The sequence below is a fragment of the Artemia sp. Qi Xiang Cuo genome, chromosome 4 (genome assembly GCF_049724085.1).
Source record: "Artemia sp. Qi Xiang Cuo chromosome 4, ASM4972408v1, whole genome shotgun sequence".
Taxonomy (NCBI): Eukaryota; Metazoa; Arthropoda; class Branchiopoda; order Anostraca; family Artemiidae; genus Artemia; species Artemia sp. Qi Xiang Cuo.
This window is the reverse complement of record NC_142797.1, coordinates 14,473,820-14,491,893: the sequence shown is the minus strand read 5'-3', so window position 1 is coordinate 14,491,893 and position 18,074 is coordinate 14,473,820. Positions and strand designations below refer to the sequence as shown.

The window sequence follows — 18,074 nt, the reverse complement described above, 5'->3', positions numbered from 1 at the left end:
GTACTAGCCTATACTATAGTTAAGTGGCCTATAAAATTTATTATAGGCAAGAGGTCGTTCTTTATTTTAAATACAAAAAAAGGTAAGAGAAAAAAATATCCCGTTTGGGGAGAATAACGTGGTTAAAGTCAGTTTTCTTGATTTTCAAGCCAATATATTTCCCTTGTTGTTCAAGCCAAGGGACAGAAAGTTTCCTCTAAAGGGTTTTCGGACAAGGCGGTTCTAATGGTGTACTTTTTGTTTTGATCTGACTCCTTTTTTAGGAGCTATGGGTTTTTATATTTGTTAACATTGGACGTGATCGTCTCTTACTAGGTTGCTAGCTACCGCTGCAACCCGGATGATCATCTCATACTAGGTTGCTAGCTACCACTGCAATCCGGATTAGGAAACCTGCCGATGTGACTGCATGAGGAATGTCTAGACACATCATCAACCCAATAATTACTTCTTTACTATTAGTTGCTGTAGCGCATTGGCTAGTGAGCTCTCTTAGTGACAATGACGACAGAAGTTCGAGTTGCTCTACAGTAACAAGTGAATACTGATTATAAAAAAGCTACAGACAATTAAGTTAAATTGCATGCTACAAGTAAGACAACAAAAAAGTGAGAACAAGCGGGAATGCAATAAGATAAGTGATAAAATGAACTTCATTTGTAAAAAAAATTCAAATGTTATCGCCTCCTGTTTATTCTTCATATTTTTTACATATTTAGCTCCCTGGTCGGCAACCTCATTGTGCCTAACATTCATATGTCCAGGGACCCAGATTAAATGGAGACTTTTGATCCGTTTTGACGCTCTTATAAGGGTATCTTGAAGTCACCTTATCATTTTCTCTTTTAATAGCGCTTTTTTGCTTACTTTAGAATCTAAGAAGCCCTTGGAATCAGTATAAATAACTACTGAATCTCTGGTCCACTCTATTTTAAAAATATCATCTAAAGCAGTTAATAGGCCTTCACATGACGCTTGATAGCTACTTGTATTGTTAGTTCTAACACAAATGACTTCTTCCCGGTGAGGATTGCAACCGCACAGCCACTAGCTCCATTCACACGGTTGAAAGAGCCATCTGTATAGAGGGCAGTATAATTGTTGTAATATGTCTGAATTTGGATTAGAAGTTCCGAGTTCATTGCCAGTTCTGATTTGGTTAATCTCGGACCCAGTAGCTTTTTTATTTCGTTAGCACGTCTTTCAGCCTTTTTTCTTCTCTCTTTTATTTTGGCATTGCCATTTTTGAATTGGTTTTCAAAGTCTGCGTACATCTGACTCAACCTTTCAAATTCATCACACGAACTAAACATGGTTACGTGACATATACGGGACGAATTAAGGTCACGTATTGAGTAGAAAGAACCTAAAAAAGAACAAAACTAATTTTAAAATTCTTTGATATTATTCTAGTTTAAAATAAGAAATCAAAATTATTGATCAGACATCACAAATATTTTCGTAGTTTACATAATAACCTTTACGATTCTGATCTGAAAACTAAAACAAAAGATTAAATTTCATTTCTTCGGAAATAAAGCCCAAAAGATACACATTTTAGAAGTTGAGCCAAAAACAGTTACGGCTTTTAGTTCGTTGAAATAGTAAGAGACTAGCCTGAAACAATCAAGTAGCTAACTAAATAAAATGTATGTAATGGGTTTTTATTCCAATGATCGTCTTTCAATGGAAAATTTTAATACATTGACCTTAAATATAACTGTACTAGCCTATACTATAGTTAAGTGGCCTATAAAATTTAGTATAGGCAAGATGTCCCTCTTTTTATAACTTCAGAAATAACAACATAATGTTGTGTTTTTCTATTCACGTTATAGCTCTATTAAAACTATGAGGAAATTCATTATTTATCTAGTAGGGTTTCAGACAAGGTGGTTTTCATGATGTACTTTTGTTTTGATATGACTCTATTTTTAGGAGTTTTGGGTTTTTATGTTTCTTAGCATTGGACTGATCGTCTCTTACTAGGCTGCTAGCTACTGCTGCGACCCGGATTCACATATATAGTTATGAGAGACCGAGTAGCCCAAGGCACTGGTGTTAGCCACCAGTCTCTTCGGAGGCGTGGGTTCAAATATTACCGCTGGTATACGATTATGATTTATGTACAAAAATCAAATATCTTTGAAAGCACTGCAGTATGAAAAGACATCAAAAATGCAGTTTTTAGTGGAAAAATTTATTCTCTTTTAGAAATAATTTATTTTACTTACAAAAGATTTTTAACCCAATTAATTTCCTTTATAATGAGTCATTGAAAAATTCTCTACGATGTTCCAGTGCCAAAATATCTGTGGAAAAGAAGAAAGAAAGAAAAATATGCCGTTTAGGCAGAATGTTGTTGTAGCCGCCACTTTTCTTGACTTTCAAGCCAATATATTTCCCTTGCTGTTCAAGCCAAGGGACAGAAAGTTTCCTATACAGGGGTTTCGAACAAGGCGGTTCTAATAGTAAACTTTTTGTTTTGATCTGACTTTTTTTTTAGGAGTTATGGGTTTTTATATTTCTTAACATTGGACGTGATCGTCTCTTACTAGGTTGCTAGCTACCGCTGCTACCCGGACAAGTACAAATGTTCAAAACTTCAAATATTATGACCGGCGGAGTAGTATGTCAGGGAAGGGGGCTTTTTCTCAAACTGCCAGAAAAAATATTCTTATTTATACACAACAAATATAAATTAAAGGGAAAATGAGCATCTAACAATTTGACTAAAAGGAACTAAACCCCAAATCCTTTCTTTTTCCTTTAAGTATTTTATTGAACTAATTAAAGAAAAAAAACCGAAAAGGAAGTTTTTCAAAGAACCGTAAAAATCCATATTAAATTAAAGAAAAGGAGAAAAAATTCCCATAAATAATTCAAATTCAAAATGACCAGAAATTACTATTAAAGAATAAATATTATCCAAAACGAACTGAAGTTAAATAAACAACCATAGCAAACATAAAAAATAATAGGTACTAATAGCCTATAGTTAGTGGAAAAATTCATTCTGTTTTAAAAATAATTTGTTTTAGTTTCAAAACGTTTTTAACCCAATTCATTTCCTTTAAAATGAGCCATTGAACAACTCTCTACGATATTCCAGTTTCAAACTATCTGTGGAAAAGAAAGAAGAAAGAAAAAAAGATGCTGTTTAGGGAGAATGCTATAATAGCTGCCACTTTTCTTGATTTTCAAGCCAATATATTTCCCTTGCTGTTCAAGCCAAATGACAGAAAGTGTCCTATACAGGGGTTTCAGAAACGGCGGTTCTATTGGTGTACTTCTTGTTTTGATCTGACCTTTTTTTAGGAGTTAGGGGTTTTTATATATCTTAACATTGGACGTGATTGTCCCTTACGTGGTTTCTAGCTACCGCTGCAACCCAGATTACTATACATATACCCCCTCCCCCAATTTAAGTTACTGGTATTCATTGACGTAGGAAGTTTTTTCAAAGCGCGTATTTCAGCTTTTGGTTAATATGGATTATGGTTCGCCTCAGAAATTGAACAATATACTTCTATGTACTTTTCATCCCCAACAAAGAATTGATATTTTTTGTACTAAATTTAGGAAACCTGCAGATGTGACTGCGTGAGAAATTTCTAGACACATCATCAACCCTATAATTACTTCTTTAATGTCAGTTGCTGTAGCGCAATGGCTAGAGAGCTCTCTTCCTGACAACTAAGATAGAAGTTTGAGTCACTCTACACTAACAAGTGAATCCTGATTATAAAAAAGCTGCAGACAATTAAGCTAAATTACATGCCACAAGTAAGACAACAAAAGAGCAAGAACAAGCGGGAATGTGATAAGATAAGTGATAAAGCGAACATCATTTGTAATAAAAAATCCATATGGCATCACCTCCCGTTTATTCTTCATGCTTTTTGCATATTTTGCTCCCTGGTCAGCAAACTCATTGTGACTAACATTCGTATGTCCAGGGACCCAGATTGAACTGAGACTTGTGAGCCGTTTTGACGCTCTTATAAGAGTATCTTGAAGTCACCTTATCATTTTCTCTTTTAATGGCGCTTTTATGCTTACTATAGAATTTTTACTGTAAAACACAGGTCTTCATTATGACCACGAACTGTTTGATTCAATACAGTTATTATGGTTTACAGCTCGTTCCTTATTGTAAAAATTAAAGAAAGTTTTCTATATAGGGGCTTGGAACAAGGCGGTTCTAATGGTGTACTTTTTGTTTTTATCTGATCTATTTTTAGGAGTTATGGGTTATTATATTTCTTAACATTGGACGTGATCGTCTCTTACTAGTAATCCAATGTGTGCAATAATTTTTTTATTCCAATGATCGTCTTTTAATGTATATGCAACCCGGATTATATTAAAAATTTTCAGTTAGTATAGGCTTGAGCTCGTTCTTTATTGCAAAATCTTCGAACATTTGAACCTTTTATAATTTATAATGATGCATAATATAAATACTGTAATCTTAACTATAGTGAAGTTGCGTATGCAAGTTAGTATAGGGAAGAGTTCGATCTTTATTATAACCATTTACATCTTTGTCGTTCTTAAATAGTACTACCACAGACAATTTTTACTCCTTTGTCAACCTAAAGTGTAAACAAAACTTCAATAGATGGCTACTTGATTAACATCATTTATGATGAACCATTTCGATCCTTAATTTAATTACGATGAACTATATCAGTCCTTTATGTAAGTTGCTAGCTACCGCTGCAACCTGGATAATAAACTGATTACAAACAGGAAAAAGCCTACGGCTTTTTCTTCTTTGAAATAGTAAGAGACGAACCTAAAACAATCAAGTAGGTAACTAATTCCAATGAATGCAATTGCTTGTTATTCCAGTGATCATCTTTTAATGTCATCTAATAATAATTGACAAACACCATTTATGATAAGTTATATCGGTCCTTTATGTAATACCGCTGTAACCCTGATAACAAACAGTAAAATATTACAAACAGGAAAAAGCCTACGGCTTTTTCTTCTTTGAAATTAACATTGGAGGTGATCGTCTCTTACTAGGTTGCTAGCTACCGCTGCAACCCGGATTAATATATCCTATATGGTCTAGAGGTTGGTATAGCTCTCACCCAGTAGGCTTGAGTTCAATTTCTGTATGGGAAATTTTTTACTTATGATGATTTCTTAAGGAACGTATAAAATCTCTTAATGTAATAAAAATAATTTGTTTTAATTACAAATGGTTTTTAACCCCATTAATTTCCTTCAAAATGAGCCATTGAACAACTCTCTACAATGTTGCAGTGCCATGCTATCTGTTGAATTACTAACCTATACCATAATTAAGTTGCGTATAAAATTTAGTATAGGTAAGAGGTCGTTCTTTATTATAATCGACCATGCTGAACAAAATGGCTATCTCAAAATTTTGATCAGGTGATCTTGGGAAAAAAATAAGCGTGGGAGGGGGCCTAGTTGCCCTCCATTTTTTTGGTCACTTAAAAAGGGCACTAGAACTTTTAATTTTCGTTCTAATGAGCCCTCTCACGATATGATAGGACTACTGGATAGATACAATCACCCCTGGGAAAAAAAACAAATAAACACGCATCCGTGATCTTTCTTCTGGCAAAAAATGCAAAATTCCACATTTTTGTAGATAGGAGCTTGAAATCTCTACAGTAGGTTTCTCTGATACGCTGAATATGACAAAATTTACAATAATGAATAATATCAGTCCTTTATGTAAAATTTACAAACCTATACTATAGTTAAGTGGCCTATATAATTTAGTATAGGCAAGAGGTCGTTCTTTATTATAATACTGAATCACTTCAGACGCTGTTGATTTCCCAATAATAGGAGCATCTTCAATCCACAACACACAGTGTACATGAGGCGCACCTCGTTTCTGATACTCGATACGCCAGAAATGATCCTTAATTTTACCAAACAAAGGATTTGTCTTTGAACATATTCTTATTTGAAAGGGATCTTAGACTCTTCAATTGGTATTTTGTCTTTATCTGCTCACAACTGTCACAATGCATTGTGGGGTATACATCCCTAATGTTAGCTACCTTATCAAGGCTCTCACCAAATAATTTTATTATTGTATTTTCATCCACAGAAACTCTAATATTGCCATCACCGTAAATGAAGTCTTGACTATTATTACGACAGAGTCTACTTGACACTTCTTCTATGTGATGACTTAGTTCCTTGTACGAGCCCTCGACTTTTAGTAGATTAATATGTTGTATAATCTTACATTTTGATACTGCCTTATATACGCTATTAATGAAACAGTTCAAGACAGGAAAATGTGGAGCTAGTGCCCTTAGAGAACGCAAATAGCTCTGACATCCCTCATTTGGGCTACAGTATAACGAATGCCCATGCTTTCTTGTGTCCCTGTAATTGATTTCACAATAATCCAAGCCGCCAAGGTAGAAATTAACCACTTTGTCAGTTGAAAATTTTAATGCTATATTGTTTTCAAGGATATCAAAAAGAATTTGACATAATTCAATATCCGTCGGATAGAGCTTGCAGATATCAGGGTGACATTGCCAAGTAACCTGCTGCCCAATTTTTGGTTTTGAATTTTTACTCAGATTGTTATAGGTGACTTCAGCCATCATAATTTCCTTGTCAGATCTAGTTTTAGAGCATTTTTCAATAGTTGTCTCGTACTTTTCAGGACAGTGTGTTCTACTACACAGAGAATTTTTTGCCAAATATTCAGTAGAACTAAACGAACTGTTTAAAACACAGTTAGAAATGCTTTTTTCTTGAGTCGGTGTTCCAGGAATTTGTTCTAAATCATTAGTCTTACAAACACATTTACTAATAACCCTAACAGGCTCGTTTTCGCCATAATTGAAAAACATTGCTTTTCCTTCGCTGTTGATAGGTATGCTTGTATATATATTTTTATTGCTGCTACATAAACTGCAATTGCTCCTTCCAAAATTAATATACGAATTTTCTAAGAAGTACGCCTCCGTATATTCACTGTGTTGTCGAACATTTTCCATTGCATCTATAAACTGTTCCGCAGTTGCCAATCCATACCTTGGAAGCTTTTCGTTAAACTGACAACATTTCTTTTGGATATTGCCATGAAGCTTTGCCAAAGCATTTCTAGCCGACTTTTCAACAGCATCCGCTCTTTCAAAGAGAATTTTAATCTGTAATTTCGAATACTTTTCGTGATCCCGATAAAACATGCGTAAAATGTTTCTCAATTTACAAAGATCAGCCTGCATTTTTGCCATCTTCTTGTATTTCTGAATGTAATTTTTCCCTTTGTCCTTATGCGTTCTTCGGTACAACCTCGCAGAGAATTTAATTTTTTCATTATAGCTTTTGTCACCCCAGTATCTACCCATTATTCTGGTAGCAACTTTTTTCTTATGTTTGTTTCGGTAATCTATATCGTTATCATACCGTTCCTTGCTCTTTTGTTTCGCTGTCTCAATTTTCCCTTCTCGATACCCCTGATCCGTAAGATACCTCTGTTTTGCTCTGTCATATTTCATTTTCTTAAATCCTGGATCACAAGACATCTTAGTAGCAATCCTTACGCGTGCTCGAGCTTTATTGCGTTTGGTGGCATTTTTATCTCTTTTAAATAAACTTTTCTTATATTTCAGGATGTTAGCTTTATTTTTTGTGTAGTAAAGTTTTCTATTAGTAGAAATTTGGATTGTTCTATTTTGATATTGTTTTTGGTTATTCTTTCTTTTTTTCCACTCGCGTGAGACCATATTTTTTCAAGATTTAAAATTATTAAGCACACAAAATCCCGTGTCGAGTATCTAAAACCTAGCATAAAACAAAACTAATTTTAAAATTTTCAGGTATTTATCTTGTTTGAATTACAAAATTAGTATTATTGGTTAGACACCATAAATATTTTTGCAGTTTAAATAATAAGTTTAGTGATTCTGGACTGAAAACTAAAATAATTGCAATTATGAGACAATAATATGGAGATATGTACTTTACGGGTTACAGGATACAATAATAAATTTGAACTGAGATGAAAAAAAAATTTCTTCCAGGAGACAAAAAGCAAAACTAATTTTAGAATTTTCATGTATTTTTGTTGTTTAAATTAAAAAATTACTATTACTGATTAGGCATCATAAATATTTTTGCAGTTTACATAATAATTTTAGCGATTAAGCCAAAAAAGAAAATTTTGGTTCCAGGAGTTTCGGTTACTATTGAGACAAGTAGCTATTATTACTATAGAGTTCATTACATGGACTGTTTTATTGCTTCAAAATTCAAATATCTTTGAAAAGACTGCAGTATGAAAATACATCAAAAATGCAATTTTTTTGACAAAATTGATTCTACTTTAAAAAGTATTTTATTTTTAAATACAAAAGTGACTAGATGTTGCAATTTCCTTTAAAATGAGCTATTATACAGCTCTCTATGATTTTCCAGTGCCCAGCTAGCTGAGCAGAAAGAAAAAGCGGAAAGAAAAAAATATCCCGTTTGTGGAGAATAACGTGGTAAAAGTCAATTTTCTTGATTTTCAAGCCAATATATTTTCTTTGTTCTTCAAGCCAAAGGGTGGTAAGTTTCCTTTATAGAGGATTCGGACAAGGCGGTTCTAATGGTGTACTTTTTGTTTTGATCTGACTCTTTTTTTAGGAGTTGGGGGGTTTTATATTTCTTGACATTGGAGGTGATCGTCTCTTACTAGGTTGCTAGCTACCGCTGCAACCCGGATTGCTAGCTACCGCTGCAACCCGGAGGTTGCTAGCTACCGCTGCAACCCGGATGATCCCGATAAAACATGCGTAAAATGTTTCTCAATTTACAAAGATCAGCCTGCATTTTTGCCATCTTCTTGTATTTCTGAATGTAATTTTTCCCTTTGTCCTTATGCGTTCTTCGGTACAACCTCGCAGAGAATTTTATTTTTTCATTATAGATTTTGTCACCCCAGTAACGCTCCTTGATCTTTTGTTTGGCTGTCTCAATTTTTGCATGTCTATAATCTTCATCATTGTGATAACACATCTTGCTGTTTTGTTTTGCTCTCTCAATTATTACTTCTCGATACGCCTGGTCGGTTGAATACGTTTGTTTTGCTCTCTCAATTATTACTTCTCGATACGCCTGGTCGGTTGAATACCTTTGTTTTGCTCTCTCAATTTTTACTTCTCGATGCGCCTGGTCGGTTGAATACCTTTGCTTTTCTCTTTTCAAGATACTATCTCTGTTGTTTGTGTAGTACTGTTTTTTCAAATTGCGTATAGCTTGCTTCGATCTAACCATTATTCTAATCAAGAATGAGAGAATTTACATCTGTGTCGTTCTTAAGTAGTAATGGACTGAAAACTAAAATAATTGCAATTATGAGACAATAATATGGAATGTACTTTACGGGTTACAAACCAAAAAAAGTTTGGTTCCAGGATACAATAATAAATTTGAACTGAGATGAAAAAAAAATTTCTTCCAGGAGACAAAAAGCAAAACTAATTTTAGAATTTTCATGTATTTTTGTTGTTTAAATTAAAAAATTACTATTACTGATTAGGCATCATAAATATTTTTGCAGTTTACATAATAATTTTAGCGATTAAGCCAAAAAAAAAATTTTGGTTCCAGGAGTTTCGGTTACTATTGAGACAAGTAGCTATTATTACTATAGAGTTCATTACATGGACTGTTTTATTGCTTCAAAATTCAAATATCTTTGAAAAGACTGCAGTATGAAAATACATCAAAAATGCAATTTTTTTGACAAAATTGATTCTACTTTAAAAAGTATTTTATTTTTAAATACAAAAGTGACTAGATGTTGCAATTTCCTTTAAAATGAGCTATTATACAGCTCTCTATGATTTTCCAGTGCCCAGCTAGCTGAGCAGAAAAAAAAAGCGGAAAGAAAAAAATATCCCGTTTGTGGAGAATAACGTGGTAAAAGTCAATTTTCTTGATTTTCAAGCCAATATATTTTCTTTGTTATTCAAGCCAAAGGGCGGTAAGTTTCCTTTATAGAGGATTCGGACAAGGCGGTTCTAATGGTGTACTTTTTGTTTTGATCTGAATCTGTTTTTAGGAGTTGGGGGGTTTTATATTTCTTGACATTGGAGGTGATCGTCTCTTACTAGGTTGCTAGCTACCGCTGCAACCCGGAAAGACATCAAAAATGCAGTTTTTGGTTGAAAAATTTATTCTCTTTTATAAATAATATATTTTAGTTACTATAGATTTTTAACCCAATTAATTTCCTTTAAAATGAGCTATTGAACAACCCTCCACGATGTTCCAGTGCCAAGCTATCTCTGGATACAAAAAAAGAAAAAAAAAAGAAAAAAAAAGAAAAAAATATCCCGTTTAGGCAGAATGTTGTAGTAGCTGCCACTTTTCTTGATTTTCAAGCCAATATATTTCCCTTGCTGTTCAAGCCAAGGGACAGAAATTTTACTATGCAGGGGTTTCGGACAAAGCGGTTCTAATGGTGTACTTTTTGTTTTGATCTGACTCTTTTTTTTAAGAACTATGGGTTTTTATATTTCTTAACATTGGACGTGATCGTCTCTTACTAGGTTGCTAGCTACCGCTGCAACCCGGATTATTGGTTAGACACCATAAATATTTTTGCAGTTTACATAATAAGTTGAGCGATTCTGGACTGAAAACCAAAATAATTGCAATTATAAGACAATAGTATGGAGATACGTACTTTACGGGTTACAAACCAAAAAAAGTTTGGTTCCAGGATACAATAATAACTTTGAACTGAGATGAAAAAAAATTTCTTCCAGGAGACAAAAAGTAAAACTAATTATAAAATTTTCATGTATTTTTGTTGTTTAAATTAAGAAATTACTATTACTGATTAGGCATCATAAATATTTTTGCAGTTTACATAATAATTTTAGCGATTAAGCCAAAAAAGAAAATTTTGGCTCCAGGAGTTTCGGTTACTATTGAGACAAGTAGCTATTATTACTATAGAGTTCATTACCATGAACTGTTTGATTGCTTCAAAATTCAAATATCTTTGAAAAGACTGCAGCATGAAAATATATACATCAAAAATGCAATTTTTTTGACAAAATTGATTCTACTTTAAAAAGTATTTTATTTTTAATTACAAAAGGCACTAGATGTTGCAATTTCCTTTAAAATGAGCTATTATACAGCTCTCTATGATTTTCCAGTGCCCAGCTAGCTGAGAAGGAAAATCAAGCGGAAAGAAAAAAATATCCCGTTTGTGGAGAATAACGTGGAAAAAGTCAATTTGCTTGATTTTCAAGCCAATATATTTTCTTTGTTATTCAGGCCAAAGGGCGGTAAGTTTCCTTTATAGAGGTTTCGGACAAGGCGGTTCTAATGGTGTACTTTTTGTTTTGATCTGACTCTTTTTTTAGGAGCTGGGGGGTTTTATATTTCTTTACATTGGAGGTGATCGTCTCTTACTAGGTTGCTAGCTACCGCTGCAACCCGGATTGCTAGCTACCGCTGCAACCTGGATAATCTTACTAGGTTGCTAGCTACCGCTGCAACCCGGAACCATATATCAGTTACTATGGGCCAGAGATCGTTCTTTACTGTAACTAGCTACCGCTGCAACCCGGATAAATGATAGTCTCTTACTAGGTTGCTAGCTACCGCTGCAACCCGGATTATATTTCTTAATATTGGACGTGATCGTCTCTTACTAGGTTGCTAGCTACCGCTGCAACCCGGAAACAACTCAAAGCACTATGTATCTCATTTTAAAGGTAGAGCTCTTTCTAATTGATTACAAACAGGAAAAAGCCTACTGCTTTTTCTTCTTTGAAATAGTAAGAGACTAGCCTCAAACAATCAAGTAGCTAACTAAATCAAATGTATGTAATGGGTTTTTATTCCAATGATCGTCTTTTAATGGAAAATTTTAATATATTGACCATAAATATAACTGTACTAGCCTATACTATAGTTATAAAATATAGTATAGGCAAGAGGTCGTTCTTTATTATAACTACTTTAAAAAGTATTTTATTTTTAAATACAAAAGTGACTAGATGTTGCAATTTCCTTTAAAATGAGCTATTATACAGCTCTCTATGATTTTCCAGTGCCCAGCTAGCTGAGCAGGAAAAAAAAGCGGAAAGAAAAAAATATCCTGTTTGTGGAGAATAACGTGGTAAAAGTCAATTTTATTGATTTTCAAGCCAATATATTTTCTTTGTTATTCAAGCCAAAGGGCGGTAAGTTTCCTTTATAGAGGATTCGGACAAGGTGGTTCTAATGGTGTACTTTTTGTTTTGATCTGACTCTTTTTTTAGGAGTTGGGGGGTTTTATATTTCTTAACATTGGAGGTGATCGTCTCTTACTAGGTTGCTAGCTACCGCTGCAACCCGGATTTATAATGATGCATAATATAAATACTGTAATCTTAACTATAGTGAAGTTGCGTATGCAAGTTAGTATAGGGAAGAGTTCGATCTTTATTATAACCGCTGCAACCCGGATTCTAATGGTGTACTTTTTGTTTTGATCTGACTCCTCTGTTAGGAACTATGGGTTTTTATATTTCTTAACATTGGATGTGATCGTCTCTTACTAGGTTGCTAGCTACCGCTGCAACCCGGATTTATATTTCTTAACATTGGACGTGATCGTCTCTTACTAGGTTGCTAGCTACCGCTGCAACCCGGAAACAACTCAAAGCACTATGTATCTCATTTTAAAGGTAGAGATCTTTCTAATTGATTACAAACAGGAAAAAGCCTACGGCTTTTTCTTCTTTAAATAGTAAGAGACTAGGCTCAAACAACCAAGAAGCTAACTAAATCAAATGTATGTAATGGGTTTTATTCCAATGATCGTCTTTTAATGGAAACTTTGAATATATTGACCATAAATATAACTCTACTAGCCTATACTATAGTTATAAAATATAGTATAGGCAAGAGGTCGTTCTTTATTATATGCTAGCTACCGCTGCAACCCGGATTTTAATATATTGACTTCAGATACAACTGTACAAGAGTATACTATAGTTAAGTGGCCTATGCAAGTTAGTATAGGCAAGAGTTCGTTCTTTATTATAAATTTGAACTGAGATGAAAAAAAAATTTCTTCCAGGAGACAAAAAGCAAAACTAATTTTAGAATTTTCATGTATTTTTGTTGTTTAAATTAAAAAATTACTATTACTGATTAGGCATCATAAATATTTTTGCAGTTTACATAATAATTTTAGCGATTAAGCCAAAAAAGAAAATTTTGGTTCCAGGAGTTTCGGTTACTATTGAGACAAGTAGCTATTATTACTATAGAGTTCATTACATGGACTGTTTTATTGCTTCAAAATTCAAATATCTTTGAAAAGACTGCAGTATGAAAATACATCAAAAATGCAATTTTTTTGACAAAATTGATTCTACTTTAAAAAGTATTTTATTTTTAAATACAAAAGTGACTAGATGTTGCAATTTCCTTTAAAATGAGCTATTATACAGCTCTCTATGATTTTCCAGTGCCCAGCTAGCTGAGCAGAAAGAAAAAGCGGAAAGAAAAAAATATCCCGTTTGTGGAGAATAACGTGGTAAAAGTCAATTTTCTTGATTTTCAAGCCAATATATTTTCTTTGTTATTCAAGCCAAAGGGAGGTAAGTTTCCTTTATAGAGGATTCGGACAAGGCGGTTCTAATGGTGTACTTTTTGTTTTGATCTGACTCTTTTTTTAGGAGTTGGGGGGTTTTATATTTCTTGACATTGGAGGTGATCGTCTCTTACTAGGTTGCTAGCTACCGCTGCAACCCGGATAATTTAATTACGATGAACTATATCAGTCCTTTATGTAAGTTGCTAGCTACCGCTGCAACCTGGATAATAAACTGATTACAAACAGGAAAAAGCCTACGGCTTTTTCTTCTTTGAAATAGTAAGAGACGAACCTAAAACAATCAAGTAGGTAACTAATTCCAATGAATGCAATTGCTTGTTATTCCAGTGATCATCTTTTAATGTCATCTAATAATAATTGACAAACACCATTTATGATAAGTTATATCGGTCCTTTATGTAATACCGCTGTAACCCTGATAACAAACAGTAAAATATTACAAACAGGAAAAAGCCTACGGCTTTTTCTTCTTTGAAATTAACATTGGAGGTGATCGTCTCTTACTAGGTTGCTAGCTACCGCTGCAACCCGGATTAATATATCCTATATGGTCTAGAGGTTGGTATAGCTCTCACCCAGTAGGCTTGAGTTCAATTTCTGTATGGGAAATTTTTTACTTATGATGATTTCTTAAGGAACGTATAAAATCTCTTAATGTAATAAAAATAATTTGTTTTAATTACAAATGGTTTTTAACCCCATTAATTTCCTTCAAAATGAGCCATTGAACAACTCTCTACAATGTTGCAGTGCCATGCTATCTGTTGAATTACTAACCTATACCATAATTAAGTTGCGTATAAAATTTAGTATAGGTAAGAGGTCGTTCTTTATTATAATCGACTATGCTGAACAAAATGGTTATCTCAAAATTTTGATCAGGTGACCTCGGGAAAAAAATGAGCGTGGGAGGGTGCCTAGTTGCCCTGCAATTTTTTGGTCACTTAAAAAGGACACTAGAACTTTTAATTTTTGTTCGAAAGAGCCCTCTAACTATATGATAGGAATGCTGGATAGATACAATTACCCCTGGGAAAAAAAACAAATAAACACGCATCCGTGATCTTTCTTCTGGCAAAAAATACAAAATTCCACATTTTTGTAGATAGGAGCTTGAAATCACTACAGTAGGTTTCTCTGATACGCTGAATATGACAAAATTTACAATAATGAATAATATCAGTCCTTTATGTAAAATTTACAAACCTATACTATAGTTAAGTGGCCTATATAATTTAGTATAGGCAAGAGGTCGTTCTTTATTATAATACTGAATCACTTCAGACGCTGTTGATTTCCCAATAATAGGAGCATCTTCAATCCACAACACACAGTGTACATGAGGCGCACCTCGTTTCTGATACTCGATACGCCAGAAATGATCCTTAATTTTACCAAACAAAGGATTTGTCTTTGAACATATTCTTATTTGAAAGGGATCTTAGACTCTTCAATTGGTATTTTGTCTTTATCTGCTCACAACTGTCACAATGCATTGTGGGGTATACATCCCTAATGTTAGCTACCTTATCAAGGCTCTCACCAAATAATTTTATTATTGTATTTTCATCCACAGAAACTCTAATATTGCCATCACCGTAAATGAAGTCTTGACTATTATTACGACAGAGTCTACTTGACACTTCTTCTATGTGATGACTTAGTTCCTTGTACGAGCCCTCGACTTTTAGTAGATTAATATGTTGTATAATCTTACATTTTGATACTGCCTTATATACGCTATTAATGAAACAGTTCAAGACAGGAAAATGTGGAGCTAGTGCCCTTAGAGAACGCAAATAGCTCTGACATCCCTCATTTGGGCTACAGTATAACGAATGCCCATGCTTTCTTGTGTCCCTGTAATTGATTTCACAATAATCCAAGCCGCCAAGGTAGAAATTAACCACTTTGTCAGTTGAAAATTTTAATGCTATATTGTTTTCAAGGATATCAAAAAGAATTTGACATAATTCAATATCCGTCGGATAGAGCTTGCAGATATCAGGGTGACATTGCCAAGTAACCTGCTGCCCAATTTTTGGTTTTGAATTTTTACTCAGATTGTTATAGGTGACTTCAGCCATCATAATTTCCTTGTCAGATCTAGTTTTAGAGCATTTTTCAATAGTTGTCTCGTACTTTTCAGGACAGTGTGTTCTACTACACAGAGAATTTTTTGCCAAATATTCAGTAGAACTAAACGAACTGTTTAAAACACAGTTAGAAATGCTTTTTTCTTGAGTCGGTGTTCCAGGAATTTGTTCTAAATCATTAGTCTTACAAACACATTTACTAATAACCCTAACAGGCTCGTTTTCGCCATAATTGAAAAACATTGCTTTTCCTTCGCTGTTGATAGGTATGCTTGTATATATATTTTTATTGCTGCTACATAAACTGCAATTGCTCCTTCCAAAATTAATATACGAATTTTCTAAGAAGTACGCCTCCGTATATTCACTGTGTTGTCGAACATTTTCCATTGCATCTATAAACTGTTCCGCAGTTGCCAATCCATACCTTGGAAGCTTTTCGTTAAACTGACAACATTTCTTTTGGATATTGCCATGAAGCTTTGCCAAAGCATTTCTAGCCGACTTTTCAACAGCATCCGCTCTTTCAAAGAGAATTTTAATCTGTAATTTCGAATACTTTTCGTGATCCCGATAAAACATGCGTAAAATGTTTCTCAATTTACAAAGATCAGCCTGCATTTTTGCCATCTTCTTGTATTTCTGAATGTAATTTTTCCCTTTGTCCTTATGCGTTCTTCGGTACAACCTCGCAGAGAATTTAATTTTTTCATTATAGCTTTTGTCACCCCAGTATCTACCCATTATTCTGGTAGCAACTTTTTTCTTATGTTTGTTTCGGTAATCTATATCGTTATCATACCGTTCCTTGCTCTTTTGTTTCGCTGTCTCAATTTTCCCTTCTCGATACCCCTGATCCGTAAGATACCTCTGTTTTGCTCTGTCATATTTCATTTTCTTAAATCCTGGATCACAAGACATCTTAGTAGCAATCCTTACGCGTGCTCGAGCTTTATTGCGTTTGGTGGCATTTTTATCTCTTTTAAATAAACTTTTCTTATATTTCAGGATGTTAGCTTTATTTTTTGTGTAGTAAAGTTTTCTATTAGTAGAAATTTGGATTGTTCTATTTTGATATTGTTTTTGGTTATTCTTTCTTTTTTTCCACTCGCGTGAGACCATATTTTTTCAAGATTTAAAATTATTAAGCACACAAAATCCCGTGTCGAGTATCTAAAACCTAGCATAAAACAAAACTAATTTTAAAATTTTCAGGTATTTATCTTGTTTGAATTACAAAATTAGTATTATTGGTTAGACACCATAAATATTTTTGCAGTTTAAATAATAAGTTTAGTGATTCTGGACTGAAAACTAAAATAATTGCAATTATGAGACAATAATATGGAGATATGTACTTTACGGGTTACAGGATACAATAATAAATTTGAACTGAGATGAAAAAAAAATTTCTTCCAGGAGACAAAAAGCAAAACTAATTTTAGAATTTTCATGTATTTTTGTTGTTTAAATTAAAAAATTACTATTACTGATTAGGCATCATAAATATTTTTGCAGTTTACATAATAATTTTAGCGATTAAGCCAAAAAAGAAAATTTTGGTTCCAGGAGTTTCGGTTACTATTGAGACAAGTAGCTATTATTACTATAGAGTTCATTACATGGACTGTTTTATTGCTTCAAAATTCAAATATCTTTGAAAAGACTGCAGTATGAAAATACATCAAAAATGCAATTTTTTTGACAAAATTGATTCTACTTTAAAAAGTATTTTATTTTTAAATACAAAAGTGACTAGATGTTGCAATTTCCTTTAAAATGAGCTATTATACAGCTCTCTATGATTTTCCAGTGCCCAGCTAGCTGAGCAGAAAGAAAAAGCGGAAAGAAAAAAATATCCCGTTTGTGGAGAATAACGTGGTAAAAGTCAATTTTCTTGATTTTCAAGCCAATATATTTTCTTTGTTATTCAAGCCAAAGGGAGGTAAGTTTCCTTTATAGAGGATTCGGACAAGGCGGTTCTAATGGTGTACTTTTTGTTTTGATCTGACTCTTTTTTTAGGAGTTGGGGGGTTTTATATTTCTTGACATTGGAGGTGATCGTCTCTTACTAGGTTGCTAGCAACCGCTGCAACCCGGATCCAGTGCCAAGCTCTCTCTGGATACAAAAGAAAAAAAAAGAAAAAAATATCCCGTTTAGGCAGAATGTTGTAGTAGCTTCCATTTTTCTTGATTTTCAAGCCAATATATTTCCGTTGCTGTTCAAGCTAAGGGACAGAACGTTTACTATACAGGGGTTTCGGACAAGGCGGTTCTAATGGTGTACTTTTGAATTTGATCTGACTCCTTTTTTAGGAACTATGGGTTTTTATATGTCTTAA

General features: G+C 33.6%; 1 protein-coding gene across 1 annotated transcript in view; it reads right to left on the bottom strand.

Annotated features, from left to right (window-relative positions):
* Window positions 1-609: 609 nt before the first annotated feature.
* LOC148952800 (uncharacterized) overlaps window positions 610-18,074 on the bottom strand; it is a 105,903-nt gene continuing 88,438 nt past the window's right edge. Inside the window, exon 2 of the mRNA XM_089087427.1 lies at window positions 610-1,366. Coding sequence (XP_088943553.1) covers window positions 954-1,313 — 360 coding nt within the window. The 5' untranslated portion in view covers window positions 1,314-1,366 and the 3' untranslated portion in view covers window positions 610-953. The remainder of the gene's footprint in view (window positions 1,367-18,074) is intronic.